General features: G+C 34.5%; 3 protein-coding genes across 3 annotated transcripts in view; 1 reads left to right on the forward strand and 2 right to left on the reverse strand.

Annotated features, from left to right (window-relative positions):
• Positions 1–104: 104 nt before the first annotated feature.
• LOC113491989 lies at positions 105–2,147 on the reverse strand. The gene is made up of 4 exons (XM_026869237.1): positions 2,044–2,147; positions 1,236–1,369; positions 577–706; positions 105–467 (listed from the first exon to the last, which is right to left on the reverse strand). Exons 1-4 carry the CDS (start codon positions 2,114–2,116, stop codon positions 310–312), a joined length of 495 nt encoding a protein of 164 aa, XP_026725038.1. The 5' UTR covers positions 2,117–2,147; the 3' UTR covers positions 105–309.
• A 1,116-nt stretch (positions 2,148–3,263) lies between these two features.
• On the reverse strand, positions 3,264–13,836 carry LOC113508716. The gene is made up of 23 exons (XM_026891800.1): positions 12,508–13,836; positions 11,373–11,533; positions 10,851–11,019; positions 10,385–10,577; positions 9,798–9,970; positions 9,411–9,652; positions 8,901–9,000; positions 8,274–8,461; positions 8,076–8,183; positions 7,830–7,996; positions 7,433–7,675; positions 7,259–7,271; positions 6,971–7,142; positions 6,734–6,894; positions 6,483–6,648; positions 6,201–6,393; positions 5,486–5,658; positions 4,911–5,149; positions 4,634–4,733; positions 4,373–4,560; positions 4,096–4,209; positions 3,799–3,965; positions 3,264–3,598 (listed from the first exon to the last, which is right to left on the reverse strand). The coding sequence occupies exons 1-23, from the start codon at positions 12,641–12,643 to the stop codon at positions 3,358–3,360; spliced, it is 3,807 nt and encodes a 1,268-aa protein (XP_026747601.1). The 5' UTR covers positions 12,644–13,836; the 3' UTR covers positions 3,264–3,357.
• A 242-nt stretch (positions 13,837–14,078) lies between these two features.
• Positions 14,079–17,862, forward strand: part of LOC113491992 (putative inorganic phosphate cotransporter) — a 40,746-nt gene continuing 36,962 nt past the window's right edge. Inside the window, exon 1 of the mRNA XM_026869241.1 lies at positions 14,079–14,292. Within this exon, the coding sequence (XP_026725042.1) occupies positions 14,157–14,292 (136 nt within the window). The 5' untranslated portion in view covers positions 14,079–14,156. The remainder of the gene's footprint in view (positions 14,293–17,862) is intronic.

Here is a 17,862-nt window from a genome sequence, read left to right on the forward strand (position 1 = left end):
TGAATGGAAAAAGGTTACTATGGGTGTTTTCCTCAACTCTGTATTAATATGATTGTGAATCATTCAAATTGTAACTAAAAGATACTTAGAATTAAACAATAGAATTTTTGTTATTGCATGGTTTATTTCAGAATATTTAACACATGTATTTTAAACATAGGTACCTATTTAAACGTTTGGTAAGGAATAGCAGAGCATCTTTGTTACTTGTTAAATAATAATGTTATGAGGTTGGATTTGTACACAATAATAAATTTCTTTTATTGTAGGTGTGCCTTTGTGTCAGGCGATCTATGGGGATCATAGAATTTACATGACATTAAAAATTAAAACACTTAGTATTAAGGCTGTCATGCTTATCTGGAAAGTAGCTACAGCGCTGCCAGTTCCCGGAACCAGAAGATTTATTCCATTGTAAAGAGGTACGGGAGACAAGTTTGATCCACCCACAGGTTCAATGCCATTTCCTAATAAAATCAGTAATAATCTAGTTAGTGTATACACAAAGACAAAGAAATGCTCATGTAATTATTTTTATTTCTCTAAAAAATCGAATGGTCTTTAAAATAAACTTACCTATGTTACAAAGTGAATTCGTACAAGCTCTATAATATGTCCTGAAATGTGAATCTTCGACGACATGATTCAGGAATACTGGGTTTGATTCACAACCACGGGTGAAACTGGATACTACGCCAGTTGGGTCCTGAAAAATAATGTCAATTATCTAAAAACTTTAGTCAAGTAGTTGTATCGCAAAGTATTTTATTGTGAAAGAGTGCGTTCTTAACATGAAAACTATACTTCAAATTCAAATCGATATCCAGCTATTGTCACACCTGTCAGTGACAAAAAATATCGAAGTGGCATTTCTAATCTTCCGCAAAAAGCCCAGGAATTCGGCACTGTGCCAGGCGGATGATTGGATGGGTGGCTTCTTCTGATAGATAAAATAATTAAAATTATTTACTATTCATTAGTACGTATGCAGAGGCATTGTCCATTTAATGTTATATAAAAATTTCGACTGCACGGATAGCTGTGTGGTTGAGGTCACTGAAAGCGACGTGTAGCGGGTTCGATCCCCGCGTAGGACAAGCAAAATATGCTTGTCCTACGTGTGTGAACGTATTTACTAATGAAGTGAAAGAAGTTTACAATACTTCGGTAATACCTAGTAGATACCTATAGATGAGCCTACCTTTTTATATCTACATTTAAATACTTTAACTTACCACCATCTCTTGCCTCAATATTGTGCAATATTGGTGTGGGCAGTTAACAATATTGGTGCTATTTGTTATTGTAAGACATGATTGATCCACGTCTACATTTGAAAAGCCGCAAGCGTAGCATCGAAACTGTTGTCCTGAAATAGAATTCATTGAAGACCATGTTAATTAACGAGTAAAAAAAAAATAGAGTGTGTTATGAATTTTATTAATATGTTTTTATTATAACATTTTCATAACAAAATAGAAAAAAAGATTGGGTTGAGAAACCCCTTCTTTACAAGTTTTGGAGCCCGTATGCTACGTATGTACTCGGTACATGAAACTGATACTGATACGGAAAGCTTTTTGTGTCGAAGGAATCAAAACAAATATATTTTAAATCATAGTGTACTAGGGTTATATATTCTACTTCTCATAAGTTAGGAGGCCTACTAACACGTCTTTCGTGTGGAAGAGAGATGCTGCTCTATCCCTTGTAAGGCGCTGTCGCACTTCTACAAACATAATAATATTACTTTCGATGTAGTTGTAGACCTACTGGGTGTACAAAAAATATATTTGGCCACCTTTTACAAGATATTGATGAAAGGTACTTATACAACGTCATTCAACGAAAGCAAAATATTCAATTTTATTCTCTTCCGATCACTGGTTTCCTTCTCTATATACTCACTACTCTTGCACAGTAACAAAGTCAATTTTCACAAGAACAGCGGGATTCGAATCTAGGTAATTTTTTATTTAGTTACGAGTAAGATGCACTAGCTGTAATAATACAGGAATCTACAATTAAGGAGTTAAATCTCACCTGTAGCGAAACTGACAAAACATAAAAGAACCACAAACACAATTTTACGATCCATGTTGTACAAACAAAACATTACTTTGTCACTAAATCGTTATAATTATGATATCGTGATTTTCGATTGCATTATCTCTATGAATAATGTTAGCTTGATATCTTATCTGTGGGTATTTATTCGCATTCAGATCATTATCGACCTCATTTCCTTTGAAGTAAATCGATACATAGATATCGATTAAGAATTCAGGGATGATGTCGACTTGATTGCTTCAGGGGTAAGGTATCGCTATGACGTGTGTATTCCGGTAACTTCTTTACCTAATTAATTTATAATTATTAAAAAAAACATTTCCGACGTTTGGCCCTTTATCTATATCTAGTAAGTAAATATTCTATAGATCTTGTTCTTTTTTCGTATGTTTGCGTCTAAGCGTGTAGTAAGTCTTCAACTCTGATTTAACAGACGACATTACAATTTCGCTAATAATATAGGCCAAGCTTTATCTATAGACTAATTTCTACTACATCATAAGTGCATCTTCGCAGAATTTAAGTGAAGAAGATGGCCACAAACTATTTTCCATACAGCTACATACTAATAAAATAATCTAAGCTTCCATACATAAGTATTATCTAAGTTTATCTAACGTACTTACTTCTACTTCATTGATTTCGTCAGCATAGGTAAGTACGGAATGAACCGATAAGTAGGTACTTTCTTCGAATTCCAATAGTCTATTTTTTTCTAATATACCAAAATCTAACATACCAGTTTTACATATCGAATTACAACCTATCAACTGCAATTGACATGTAAATAATTCATGTTTATTCGAACGGGAACCTACTTTACCGCTCCCGATGTCTAGGGCAGTGCCCACGGGCCAGTGTTTATTTTAATTGCTGTTTCACCGGTCGTACATCACTCGAGATATCCACAGACTGTGAGTAATCGATTCTCGCGTAATTACCGGTTCTACAGCCTATAACGGAGCAGTAATGTAGGTGCGACAGACTGCCTGGCTGCCTCGGAAATCTTATGGCCAGATTGGTTAGACTGGGTTAACACTAGGAATGTGCGATCTCCTTGGAATTGTGCACAGGTAGGACCGAGATTAGAAGATATTTCGAAAAAAAGAAACAAAATTTCAAGTCTATTTATTTAATGTTGTGTTAAGTAAGTGCTTCTAATTTAAAAATCGACATTTAATGGTGATTACAATTTTAACTTTTTCTTCAACAATTCTTTCATTAAAACTTTATCTACTTTATGAAGCTACATATTTAAGCACACTCTACATCTACAAAATAAAACCACTATTCAGAGTGGACCTCATTAAAGCGCAATTTCTTTTGCTTTCGACGATGTACGAAAACCTCAGCGGCAAGCAATGCTAAAGCAAATATCATTCCGTACAGCAACATGAGTAACACTGGATAGAAGTCAACCATGTTTACTGAGCCAAAGCTCCCACCCATTGACGTACACACAGGTTTCTTTGCGTATATCAAATTGTTTTCCCTGTCACTTAAACCGTGTTCTTCTATTCTCATTAACCTGAAATAAATGTTAAGCGTTTAACTTCTTTTTACTTTCTCTTTTTTCTCTTCCTCTTTCGTCTCTCTCTCTTTGAAGAATTAAATTAAAGTAGCTGAGTAAGTCTTGAAGTTATACTTTTCAAATCGTACATTAAGCCATCAACACTTTAACTCAATTATTTTTGTAAGGCGTCAAAATATTAAAATTAATTTATTTACCCGACTTTATACAATTCGGTGAAAGGCGAATTTTTCCTGCAACATAACCACGGATGGTTACCCTGAATAAAGTCTATTTCTTGAAGTCCACATTTCTCATGTTCTTGAAAATATGCAGCGATTATTTTGTAGCCAACGCCTAGGTTCATGTTGAAGGCAAAAGGTTTCTGAGAAAAAACATACAGAAATAAAAAAGGAAGGCAACTGAGTCAAAAGTCATGTGAAAAGTCAAAATGACTGTCAATTTCATACATGCATAAAAGTTATAGCAAGTACCTGTATGTATGAAACACTTACTTTTTGCATTCTCTTGATACCCTCCTCAATGCTCATGAAGTTTGGAGAACCTTTCGGTGCTATTTTCGTTTCGTAAATTGCTTTTGCTATTGGGTTACGTGAAGCGTATGCTGGCTTAAACATAATTCAATATTATTACACGCCGAGTAAGACCCATCGCTGGGCAAAAGCCTACCTAGTGACCAGTTCTGTAAGCACGAATCTAGATCATCCGCCCATATTTAAATAATACCACAGCCTTTAATTAATTAATTTATAAGAACTTAATTCTAATTACCGAAAAATAATATTTGTTGTAGGCAACATCTTCTACTCCAAGTTCGAGTTTCGAATTTAACAAATCAGAGAGAGTCCGAATTTGGTTTGAGGTCGATTGCAATAGGGCAACGATGTTTGCAGAGTACGAAGTATAGATAAAGAGGAATGCTAGGAACACGAGGAACATAACGAAGCGTCCGAGTGTACCTGAAAAAAAAAAGGGTTAGATGTAGGTAACAATTATGTACTTCAATTATACAGATCTCAGAAAATTGATAACCTTTCAATTCGTTAGAACTTCCTTGTTGTGAGATAGCACTAAGAACAAAAATCGTGATATCACTCCAAGTTGGTGGCAAACAGGATTGGTCCATTTTTTGCTAAAACAATTGACATATCCTTAGTCCTTATTAGCATCTCTTAAGATTTCAAATTTGTTTTTCTATGCCAAGTTATATGTTGAGAAAGACTGCTGCTGTTGTGAAAGCAATATATAGATAGCGACATCACGCTTCAAAAACTTCAGCAGTTCTACTTTAAGATTTGTTATACCATACCTTATTATATTCCTCATATTTCTTGTTATCCCATTGAGTGTTAATATACAATATGAATGTGAGTATAAGAACAAATACAGCAGCACAGTACCATACGCTAGTTGTGAACGGCAATAGAAATAAATTGTTCTGGTACGAGAGTGGAGGTTGTCTAAACACAAACTTGGAGTTCACTGGAGTTGGCCGGATCAAGTATTCTAATACAGTTGCTCGTTCTTTTGTCATGAATGTCACCGTACCTGATAGCATACGAGGTAATATCAAAAAAAGGCCTCGAAAAAATCCGCTTCCAAATCGGTTCACCCGCTTAGGACCTAGGGTAGTTACACACATACAGACACATATGGCGGTTCTTGGATATTTTCATGTAAGAGCTTTTTAATGAATTTCAGTAGCAAAAAAATACAGTAAACAGTTAGTTTGGGGCAAAGGTGAGGACAATATGGGTTATTTATTGATATTGCCGATGTTGGATAGTTTATTCTGCAGATTCGATTAAATAAAGCTGATCAAATAGGTCCCAATATGAGGATCATATTGTTGTTCTTTAAATCCTATGTGAGTTTAGGAGTTACCGCACAAATCCGCTTTCACGAGATGTATATCTCCGATCATGCCGTTCCAAGTGTTATTTATGTAGTAGCCCCAAGTATCAGAAAACGTGAGTCGCGCTGAAGAGTTCAGGAAGTAATGTAGAGGATATACGATTCGGTAAGCTGATTTAGAAGTAGTGTCTATCGTAAGATGTCTGGAATGTAAAAAATGGAAGAAGTAAAGGTACATCAAAGCAATAGGATTAGATTAGATTATATTAGATTAGAATATTCTTTATTGTACACCATGGAATTACAGCAGTGATTCTTAATACATACAATGTTAGGGTACAATGGCGGTCTTATCGCTAAAAGCGATATCTTCCAGACAACCTTTGGATGGACAGGAAAATTATCAGTATGTACAGAGGTAGGTGGTGCACTATTGTTAAAAACATGTAAAGGTATATATAAACATACATAACATAGAAATAAGAAATAAAATGAATACATACAATAATCAGATAATCAGTGTTTACTAGCAGTTTTTTTTATTTTTGTCCGGCTCTATGTCTGTTATCAAATCTTGCTATACCTAGTTAATTTATTGGAACTTATAGTCCACTCAAAATAGACGAAAATAAGTGTTTTTTTTTGCTAAAAGCCTTAGCAACTACATTGTACAAAACGTATCAAAATATCGCCGAATGTAAAACGGAAAGTTTAAATTTTTTCTTTAAAATCTTTGATGCCTTACCTCAAGTCAAATAACTCAGTTTTTGTACTATTATCTGATATTACAACAGAAGTAGTCACTGGTTCTCCTCTCAGATCTTTTCGTTTCATCACATTGGAAATTTTATTATCTTTTGCTAATATGAGTCCGTAATTAGGTGACCATGTGCCGTAGTGTCTGCTTATCCAATCGCGGTCCGTATTAATTTTGTAAACTGCAAGATTTTAGATTTTAAGTATTGTTATGTCAATGACTAATAAACTAGTAAATGTATTATGAAATGTACGCATGAAATGATCTCACTTGACTTTAACACACATTCCTCGTTATCCATTTCTTGTTTTATAATAACGTCTGAATCAATCAAAATATTAATATTTTCAAGTTCGTATGGGATAACATCATCGACTTCTTTTGTTCCAAATATGAACCATCTGTAGTGCTTAGTGAATAATTTATTTTTTTCTGCCTTAAAAATAAAAGGACATAATATAAGCATTAGATTTAATGGATCAGCTCGCTTATTCGCTCGCGAAAAGTGGCATTTTAGGTACCTGCATAAAGAAAGTATTGCTATCTTCGCAATTTAAATCAATCACAAACAAGATATCGTTATTTGGTTTTGAATATTTAACAGCTTTACGTTTACCCAAAAACGCAATATTTCTTGGTTTTTCTGCAATTGCCAACATGTTAGCCAATTTCACCTTCTCAGCTGTAAAAAGTAATGTTGTTGTTTTTTAAATATTTTACGATATCATTATACGGGTATTTGATTCTCAAAAACTTACCTGTCTTCCAGCAAACTCTTGCAACGACAGTAGTCGGTTTATCATAAGACTGGACAAAATCAACAATCATTTTGAGCTCATTCGTTTGGTTGGAAATTGAAACACATTTTTCCAAACAAAATATTATAATTATAAAGAATAAAGGTGACTTCATTTTGTCTTCTAGTGTATACTACCACATCAACACGTGAGTTTATAAGTGAAGCTACTGAACTGCTTTAAGTGTATCAAAGGAATATTTGCCTTTCAGCTAATTGTTTTACCCTTTTCTTTAATTGTCGATAATACTCTGTTATCACAGCTACGTTAATGAAAGGGTGATCTCCTACTTACGCGTTTACCTAAGGTTTTATTCATGTTTCAGCGTTAAAGGGGTTTATCTATAATTGTCCTATAATCGCTAAGCAATCACCGCGTTTATGGAAAGTGGAATTGTAAATGAGGCAGTTACGGTGGTTTTACGTGTAATTATGCTTCATACAGCCCAACTTGTGTATCAATGTTTGTCTTTTGTGAAATAGTATTTCGAATCCTAAGAGGAACAAAGAGAGTATGGTGCCGTAGGTTAATATGAGTACAGCCGGATAGCAGTCCACCATGCTGACTGAAACGAAGTTGGATCCTCCCCCACTGCATTTTGGTCTTTTTTCGTACATTAAGTGATTTTCACGATGTTGCAGTCCATGTTCTTGAATGCGCCTCGTTCTGGAATTATAACGATTTAAAAATTTCTGTGTAGGACTAAAAAAACATGTTTTCAATAGACTTGCGTTTTGTGTGGTCTTTCATTTCCACAATGGTATAATTTTTGGAACATATGAGACAGTAATATATGTATTCATAATCTTGTTTCATTTACCCAATCGTAAACATTTCCCTAAATGGTGTATTCTTTCTGACAGCTAACCAAGGATCGATAACTTGCAGATACTGTATTTCCCGTAGCCCACACTTTTCGCCTTCATTGAAATATTTGCCAACGAATTTGTAACCGACTCCAGTTTCCATGTGGAAAGCAAAAAGACCCTGTAATGGGGAGGATTTTAATTAGCTGCTTTTGTCCCACTTCTATAGAAAAGGTAAAAAGAGATATAAGTCTTAGAACCTTTCGAATTTTTAAGACGCCTTCATCCATCGTCATGAATCTGGGAGGGGTGCCAGGAGGTGCGACTTTCTTTTGATAGATTTCTTTTCTTATCGGTTCAGTTGCAGTCTGTAACATCATTTCCTTGTAGTCTAGTAATTAATTTCCTCATTACAGCCAAAAAAGCTAAAGAACTGACAAGGGTAACACAAAACGTACCGAAAAATAATATCTATTGAAGACAGTATCGTGAACTCCAAATTTGATCCTAGAATGGAGCAGGTCTTCTAAGGTCTTGATATGAGATGAACTGGATTGCAGAAGAGCCACGATGTTGGCTGAGTAAGACGTGTAGAGGAACATCAGAGCAAGGAATAAGACCAGCATTACCACTCTTCCTAAAGATCCTGAAACATACCTTGAGTTAGCATGAACGTACAGTTATCGTACATGTCGTATCGTATCGTTAAACGACTTCTGAAATATAACAAAGAAAAATAAAAGAGATTTTGCAAGCATTACAAAATTATTTCTTAAAAAAAAATACTGCCAAGTTCTGGTCGAGCTGTTTTAGTAATAAAATGAGTTATGGCTGATATTAGGTTGGAGCTAGAAGGTACTAAAGGTAGGTAGGTAGAGATCCATAGGAGCTCCGCTGTAAAAAGGCACTGCCCCGCCGAGTTTTAGCTCGTTATTCGTATGAACAATTTAATTGGTACCAAGTAGAGATGAAAAGCTTGCAATTTGAGGTTCTTTGTTCCTAAAGCCGTCCTATTCAAAGCTGACTAGATCAAGGGCAACATTAATTGTTTTATGATTTCTAATTGTTATTAATAAGGCGATCACCTTTTAATTCACAAGGACTTCCTTGTTGGCACGCGGCCCCAAACATTAAAATTATAATGTCTGAGATATTGGCTCTTAAGACGCCAGAATCTCTTTGTCTCTGAAACAGATCATTGTCATTATAAACAATAACTTTATGATGTGAATTTCCCGGAAACAACTTCCTTACAAAACGTGTATGAATCAAGCTAAAATAAAATATAAGTGGTAAACAGTGTTAAAATATTTTTGGCGTCAAGGTTATTACTTGATCCCGTTAGGCCTAATCTTTTTCGTATGGTTTATGCAAAACCTGGTGCCTAATTTAAAAATCGCCCGAAGGCCAGTGACATGACATTACACACTTATGCTAACATTCTCAGGTGCTGGTTTCCTTACGATGATTGCCATCACTGTTTTAACAAATAATAATTATTTTGTAATATGCACATGGATTCTAAAAGCCCAAACTTACGACCTTTGAGTTGGTTTCAACGGTCATACCACTATCACCGCAAATATATTACATACTTTTTCAATCCTATCCTTGGTTTTTTTCCATTCCCATTTCGTGACCATGAGGAGTACTAGGTAGATTATAAAGACCAGCGCCATGGTACTGTACCAAACTGTTGTGTTGAAAGGGAGTAAGAACAAATTGTTCTCGTAAGACAACTTAGGTTGTTGGAAAACGAATTTCGAACGGGTTGGTGTCGGACTGGCTATGTAGTCTACTATTGATATCCGTTCAAATGTGAAGAACATTGGCGATCCTGTAAATAAATTGAAATAAAGATCTATCAATTTAGAAGTAGCAATTTAAAATATTTTCATCAAAAAGCCGATGTACTCATTACATTAATAGAAAAAATAGACCAGTCAATTGTAAGCTAATCTTATCCATTATTGTCTACCTACCTCCGATCTCTACTTCCCCTCGTACCAAGTAACCCGTCATACCATTCCAAGTCCCATTGACTCGGTAGCCCCAAGTATCAGCAAAAATATATTTCCTCTTAGCGTTAAGGAAATCCAGTAAGTGGTTCGTAGTGGGGAAGTTCACTTTCGTAATTGTATCGACATGATCGTCCCTATGAAATAAAAACAAAAAACCAGTAGCTAATTATATCTGGGTCAGTTTTGCAACTGGCTGCAATAGTAATGTTGGGTTTATCCCAAAAGCACAGTTTAATATGTCTTGCAAAATGGGTAATACCGACCAACACTTAAGCAACAAAAAAAAATGCTTTTAAATAATGATGTGTAGATGTATAGATTGTTTACGGCTAGTATTCTAAGAAAACTGATCAAGGTTTAAGATATTCCACTTTAAACCTTTCATAAACCAAGATTTGGATAATCAACTGTTAGTTACTGTAAATTGTGTGCTACTTGTCTCTTTTTCGACTAACATCATACCGAGTTGCTTATTGTTAATATTGTTATTCAATTATAATGAGATCTTGTTTTTTGCTCTACGACATATGTATAGGTAACGGTCTTACACTCCATCGGTTAAATGGTTAATGCTCTCATTGTTCGTGATAACGTAACAAATCGCGATTTCATATCCCTCGATGTCCAAACGTCTTAAAGCTGTCGCTTCGGAGAGTTGCTTAGATTTTTGAAACCTATTTGTCGCATCCCAAGTTCCATAAAACTCGGTTTTCCACGTGTGATTTGAGCTGATTTTGTAAACTGGAAATGATATTATACAATTTCAAATTTGGGGCCTAGGCAAGGTAAGGTGGGGACATAGCGTTAAAATAAAAATAACCAATAACTTTAAATCTATAGGCCTGACATTCGTGCTTAACAAGTGACATGATTTTTACTTGTCAGTTCACTACATTTGGGTGATTTCAGTATTAACGTTGACTAATCACTCGGAGAAAAGCAAATTTTCTGCACGAGTGCACGTCCGAAAATTATATAGAATCTAATTTACTTACTGACTAACTAATAACTTACTGAAGTGCATTTCATAGATGTCCTTGTTACTCTGAATAACAACTACTTCTGAGTCGACCAATACATCGATGCTAGCGATTTCTTCTGGTACAACATCCTGGCTATTGTTCCGAAAGCTCCCAAAAAGAATCCATCGAAATGGAGCCCGAAAGAAATTTCTTGCGCTATTCTACTTGAAAGAAAACCTATTTTAGTATTAAAAATAGTTTACTTTTTTTTTGTTTTAATAGCTATAACTAATATTATGGTATTCAATGTAAAACATATAGAATCAATTGTGTTGGAATGTTTATCCACGCGTAATTGATTCGATAAAAGTTGTTTTACATTGAACGTCTTGTACTATACAACTACTTATATAATATTAAGCAATTGTAATTGTACTCGTGTTAAGATTGTCTCATTTGTTACAAATACCTACAATATTGCTAATAGAATATTGTAGGCATTGATTTTATAAGTTTTCAAGTAGCATTGTTGGGTTAGATGACGTTACGTAATAGGAGTTACCCAAGTACGAACATTTTGAAAGTATTTTATAATATCAGGACATTCCAAATCAGCCAGAAATACGGCATGATGCTCTTCATCATAAAACTGAGCGTCGTCACCATTTATAACTTCTCCGGTAGTAAATTGAGTATACTGTTCAGCTAAAGTCGAATAAAAGTCCAGAATTTTAGCTGAAACAAAAGGAATTACTATATTTGAATCAAGGTATTACTGCCACTACTAGTTGATACGTGCCCAGTTTGTTGGGTTATATTGTTTTGGTTATTATATACACTACGACGGTAACCGATTGACAGCCCTTTTTAATATACTGTATGTATTATATCGTAAGCAAAATGACCTATTTTGTATTTTCAATTTGACAACAGTCCAGCCCTAGTACCGAAATCTATTGCTAGATAGGAAATTGAAAATGGCCGCTCGTATTTCGATAGATCTATCCCCTACAACATGACACAGCAATCGAAACCTTTTCTCGACGCTACCAATAACTGTTTATAGTTAAAACAGTACTTAATAAAGATCTTAATACTGTTTTCCTCTAGTACCTATGTCCTATGTAGGTAGACCAAAGGATTCCGTGGAATGTTAACATGTATGACATACATACAAACGTAAAACACTCAATTCGACGTCTGTTTGGAAAACGTAACACGTAAAGGATAAAACCAATTGCCTAATTACACTAGTAAATAGAAATACTTCGTTTAATTACTATTACACAATTATATTAAGTACGCATGTTGTAATAACTGTTTATAACGCTTAGCAATTGATTGTTTAATGCCATACGTCACACATTAGTCAGGTTCGAATATCATTATTTATTCCTGATGCATTGTTTTAAGTTAGACTTCTTCATCCCATATCATAACTGTACCGTAAACGGAGTACCTACTTAGACTATGATAGTAATTCGCCTTTTTATAGCATGACCATTGTAGGGTAAATGTATGTAGGGATATTTTTTTTCTTTAGCCTACGATTGTACGGAATAATCAGTTTCGCGATTCAGACTCGCACTTGGCTGCTTTTACCTGCCTTACTGTTGTCACTTAAATTAGACTTCTAACATGATATTTCTGTAATCATAAAACAAAAATGCTTGGTAATATTCCACGACAGCTCCCATCATATCACTTACATGGACTCCAGCACAACTTAGCAATAACAGAAGAAGATCGAGCAGCAGCGTGGATAACATCAACAATTGCGCCTGTGGGCACCTCTTGCCCGTAACTCAGACCACATAATATTAGAAACAGGAATATTCTCTTCATCGTAGACTGTTTCTATGCAATGTTGAATCGAAACTGAGGTTATCAGAGCATTGTTTGAACTGCAAACAGCCCGATATTTGCGATGTCATTTTCTATACGTATTCCTGTGTTTGTAGATGATTATAGAGCAAATTTCGCGAAACACTTTCGTATTTGCTAATGCAATTTTTGATATTAGCTTTTGTGGAGTTCCTTGAGAATTGAAATTGAATAAACATATTTGATATTTTACAACCATTTTTTTTTTATCCATTTTCTTATTTCTATTGTTCTGGAAGAAAGCCTCTCCATTTTACTTTCTGTGTCTTCCAAACCTATGCACGATTTATTGTGTAATTTTATTTCTACTAGTTGTAGAGTAGTAGTATTGGGGTTTATTTTCCAGCAAAAAATATAATGTTACGAGGTGGCCATAAAATAAAAAGAAATCAAAAACTACCTGACCTACTTATACCAAAGCAATAATATTTGATCATGTGATATTTAAGATCTGTACATATTCTAGTACCTATATCTTGCACAGATACACTCATAGAGTCTTAGGTTGGAATGTTGATAAGACACTAATTTATTCGAAAGGATCGGAAATATTCCTTCAGAGTTCATTCATTGAACTCTTGATCTTATTGTTTTAAGTTCAAAACCGTGATTAATTACGATAAATCGTTAAATTGTTGCTGTATTTGTTTAAGATAGTGATTAATCTTTAGTATCACATTATCTGTGTCAAGTTTATCCTTACGGTTTGTTTACAAGTGATAGGGAGGAGTATTTTTCCATAACGATTGCGGTAAATACAAGTTTGCAAACTAGCTGGTAACTTTCCTAGGGTTACTCTGGTACGTTAATTAGTTTTCGTTATTTAATTGTTTTGTAAACAGTTGGCATTGTTTGTGTCCAATGGAAGATTTTGAATTTGTAAATCATTTCGAAATATATCATTAATGGTATCCTAATTAGTGCCTGTACTGTGATACTCAAATCAGGATTTTTGCTGTAGAAAAAGTGAGACAGCTTGTTACGCCCCTCGTGTCATCATCTCGCTCCAACAAAGAGTCCTGTATAAGGAGAGTTCATTTAACGAACTGCATCCTATATTTTTTAAATAACGACCTTGCCTTTTGTTTACTCCGTTACCAAATGACCAGAGATAGCGGCAATTCTTACCTTTAATCCTATTTACAACAAATAAATAAGTCTAATTAAGTAATTAACTGGTAATGTAGGGATAGCCCTAGTTCATATCAATAATTGTACTTTTGTTATCAGTAAACAGTAATTTTAATTAATATTGTATAACGGCGCATGGTCAGTGTGGCTCAGGACTTGGTGTAGGATGTACAGCTCCTTGGACTCCATGATTTGACCTTTAACCTTCGTGGATACCAATTCGGAGACGAGTGAGTGGTTGATTAACAAATATACAAAAAATCTTAGACTGTTTGCCTTCGAGTGCGCATAAAGAAAGAAGTTGAGCTAAGGTATTGTGCTGTGGAATTCGTTAAAAAGTAAAATGTTTAACGCTAATTTGTTAGGAAAAGTGTTAGTGACAAGATGTTTAGATTCAGTGTCATTGAGTAAGCAGGCCGAATCTGCATCCGAATGGACACCTTTGTTGAGGAAATCTCCCAATGTGCCGCTTTCTAAAAGTAAGTTTCTTTTGTTTTATTTATTTTGAACATTCCTACGTACCTTGTGAGTAAAGGGGCATTTAGACGAGGCGAGAAATATATGAGCAGTATATTGCCGGCGATGCTATATCACTTTTGATAAAAGGAACCAAAGCTGCCATGTTCACAATGTATTGTAAGATTTTTTTTTACGCGTCCCACACTATGGATTGTGTCGCTTGAGTTTTACAAATATTCAGGTCATAATATACCCAGACACAGAACGAAAATCCGTAAGTCATACAAATGTATGATCCCGCTAGTCCGACGCGGGAATCGAACCAACGACACGGCTCAATCAGCTTCTCGCCTCGTCTAAATAAACCTTTAGTTACTTGAGTCTGTTGGGTTTCCCCGCTTGAATTGGATTACGAAGCCAGAAGATCAAGGCTGACTAATAGGATGTTAACGCAATACCGAAATTAATACATATTGATATTTAACATTATGTAATTGTTTCAACAGATTTGCGGTTTCTTGATTAGTATGTTGTTTCGGTGTATTGTTTTGTGTTTGTGAATGTGAATTTAATTACTGTAAAAACAATTATGTATACCAGCCTGTCTCCTACTGCTTGGCAAAGACTTTTCTTAGACAAAGAAAAGGTTTGACCAATGATGATATGAAAATAAACAAACAAAATAAAAAATGAGACCAAAATCTAACATTAAAATTCATTTCCATAAATTTTCTTTATTATCAAATTACGCAGGTCGTTTTTCCTTCCTTCCCTACATCAGGTAATCGCAAAATTTTAAAACTGGTAACACAAGTGACTCGGTTTGAGGTTTAGTTACCTTACATGGATATAAAATGCCCGATGCCTGGAAGTGGGTCACGCTAAAACTTCCACCGACTTAAGGCGATGGTAATAAATTAATTAACTTTATATCTGTGCGCTTACCCATGTAAAATTAATTTTTAATTACTGATTACCTTTCAAAGCTGTTTAGATAAGTTGAAGGGAAGCTGGTAATTAAGGATTTTGTTAATTTTTTTAAAGATCCTTTATCGTTTGCCTAAAATATTTATGATGAGGTAAATAGATACTTTATGTTATTTTAAACTTACATAAATATTTAATAGTCTGGATGAGGATAGCACAGGACTGTAGAAATTGGCACGAGAAAGGGTAGGCCTGTGCCCAGCAGTGGGAGGATAAAGGCTGTGGATGATGATGATGATAAATATTTACTTTTTATAATGTCTAGAAAATATATAACGTTATCGATCTAAAGGTAAAATATAATACATTATGGATGTGGATGGATATAGGGGAAGAGGACGACCAAAGAAACGATGGATGGATTGTGTGAAAGACGATATGGCTGTAAAGAGTGTTTCTTGTGAGATGACGGCCGATAGGAAGGTATGGAAGAAGATGATATGTTGCGCCGACCCCAAATAAAATAATTGGGATAAGTGCAGGGGAATGATGATGATGATGATGATATCGATTTAAAGGTAAAATATAATAAATATGCTAAATATTATATATATTTTTGCTGTACGTGCATTTGGTAAATAATATTGTGCTAAAACTTGGCCTTTTTTTTTTTTTATCTATTGTAGACGAGGCTTCAGTACACTCAAGGTGACTATGCCAGCCCCATGGGTGCTTTCACTTTAATTACCTAATTTATACATAGTTCCCCGTTCTTTCACTCCTCTCTCTCAGGCAAGTTTTCATAAAGCCATACAAAACCTTAGATTCCTCAGATACCGGTTGCTTCAAAAGTACATTGACACCCCCATTAAATAATTGAATGCTTGGCATCAACATACTCCTCAGGCGGCGGTATTGTACACACTCCATCAACATATGTAACACATCCTCGGGCTTATTACATTTTTCACGCCCACCATATGATAAAATGTGTTCAATGGAACGTGTCCTGAACGCAACCTAAGTGCTAAAACTTGGCCTTAATAAGCAGATAAAAAATGCAGCGATAAGTTAATGTTAACGCACTTTCATCACGAGTCGTTAGTACTACTTCGAACTCAGGAATGTTCATACATTGATATTTAAGATTAGGAATATGAACCTTCATTTAACTACATGGAAACTTTTGTCGTACTCGTCATGTCCCATATTGTGTGCTGATTATAATTGCAAATTATTAACTGCAGTGTAATTCTTTTCTATACCTGAAAATCCGAATGGTTTGAACAGAACCCTGAACCCTGACAACAAAACTAGCTTTAAATAAATGAAATGTCCAACACCACAATGATATTCGACTTACCCCTACCTATAATAAAATTGGAATACTAAGTGAGTATTTGTAGAGTGGTTAGGCAAGTTGTCGTTAAATCTTCAAAGCGATTTGCTATATACCTCAACAAAAACCTTTATCTCGCAAATCATGTTTTTTTTTTAATCTCTCTTATTTTGCGGTAGCCTATTTAGTGTACCACTAATGGGTAACGATATAACAGATTTGACTCCAGCCTTACCTGTCCTGCACCACAGAAAATCAATTTCCTAAAGGGTTATTTATAGCCTTTCTAATGGGTATTTTACCCAGAAGATAAAGTAGGTAGAATATACCTAAATTTTTGTCTTTATTTATAAGCAGTTAATCTTAACTTTGTGAATAAGGATAGCGAGAATGTAAAGTTTTGTTAAGGAAGTCGCCATTGTTCCGTAAACATTTTGAATTGTTAATTACGCATAACAAGTATGTAAGCTACTGTTTCCTTAGCACATATCCACTTCCAACCAAGAATAATTTTACGTCTTCTCCCATATTTTGATAAAAATGGCAAAAATCTCATCAAACTTTTAGATTTATCAATTTTTCATTCATTTTTTTTCATTTTGTGCTATCAACAAATAAGGGAAGATAATATTTATTCAAGGCATTATTGAAAAATGTTTTGTAGACCCTCAAAACGAACTACAATACCCAATTACTCTAAATAGATTTAATATAAAAAATACTCTAAAAGATTCAGAGTATTTTTTATTTTTTTCTATCTCTACTATACCGTGGCGAGGGACAATATTGAAGTTTTAAATTTAGAACGAGGAAATAGTTTTTATATTGGTACTGGCAATCGCCAGTTTATGAAAAAGTTTAGATAATTTGTATCCTTTTGTTTTGTTGGTGTATAATTCCAGTACTGAATACTTATTTTGTTAAAAGTATAGTCTTTAAATCTTGTTCAATCAACTATTTGCAGATAATATTGCGGACTTAATACCTGCATCTGTTTAGACTAGAACCCGACCTCAACATAGTTGAGAAAAGGTCGAATAATAGAAATTCATTGTTTTTTTTTAAACCTAACCTTATATTGTTGTACAAAACAAACAGTTCTACCTGTATCAAAATTCATATAATAGACAATGTCATACTACTAGATCATTTACGAAGCAACTGAGCAAACGCAATAAACAATAACCACTAATAACATTCTTTTTCGCTCGATACTATAATAAAGAATTTATAATGATTTATCATCGACGATTTGACTTGAAAGTCAAGTTTCATGATTTTATTCCTACCTTCGTAACTACCATCAATCAAAATCAAAAGTTTT

This window comes from Trichoplusia ni, chromosome 3 (assembly GCF_003590095.1).
Source record: "Trichoplusia ni isolate ovarian cell line Hi5 chromosome 3, tn1, whole genome shotgun sequence".
NCBI classification, from domain to species: domain Eukaryota; kingdom Metazoa; phylum Arthropoda; class Insecta; order Lepidoptera; family Noctuidae; genus Trichoplusia; species Trichoplusia ni.

Excerpts from the sequence above, each read along its gene's own strand:
- LOC113491989 (XM_026869237.1), bottom strand. The coding sequence starts at position 2,116 with ATGTTTTGTTTGTACAACATGGATCGTAAAATTGTGTTTGTGGTTCTT. Across the intron at positions 1,370-2,043 it reads TTTTGTCAGTTTCGCTACAG|GACAACAGTTTCGATGCTAC; the intron begins GTGAGATTTAAC and ends ATTCTATTTCAG. Across the intron at positions 707-1,235 it reads TATTGAGGCAAGAGATGGTG|GACCCAACTGGCGTAGTATC; the intron begins GTAAGTTAAAGT and ends ATTATTTTTCAG.
- LOC113508716 (XM_026891800.1), bottom strand. The coding sequence starts at position 12,643 with ATGAAGAGAATATTCCTGTTTCTAATATTATGTGGTCTGAGTTACGGG. Across the intron at positions 10,578-10,850 it reads CATCTATGAAATGCACTTCA|TTTACAAAATCAGCTCAAAT; the intron begins GTAAGTTATTAG and ends TATCATTTCCAG. Across the intron at positions 9,971-10,384 it reads AACCATTTAACCGATGGAGT|GGACGATCATGTCGATACAA; the intron begins GTAAGACCGTTA and ends TTTATTTCATAG.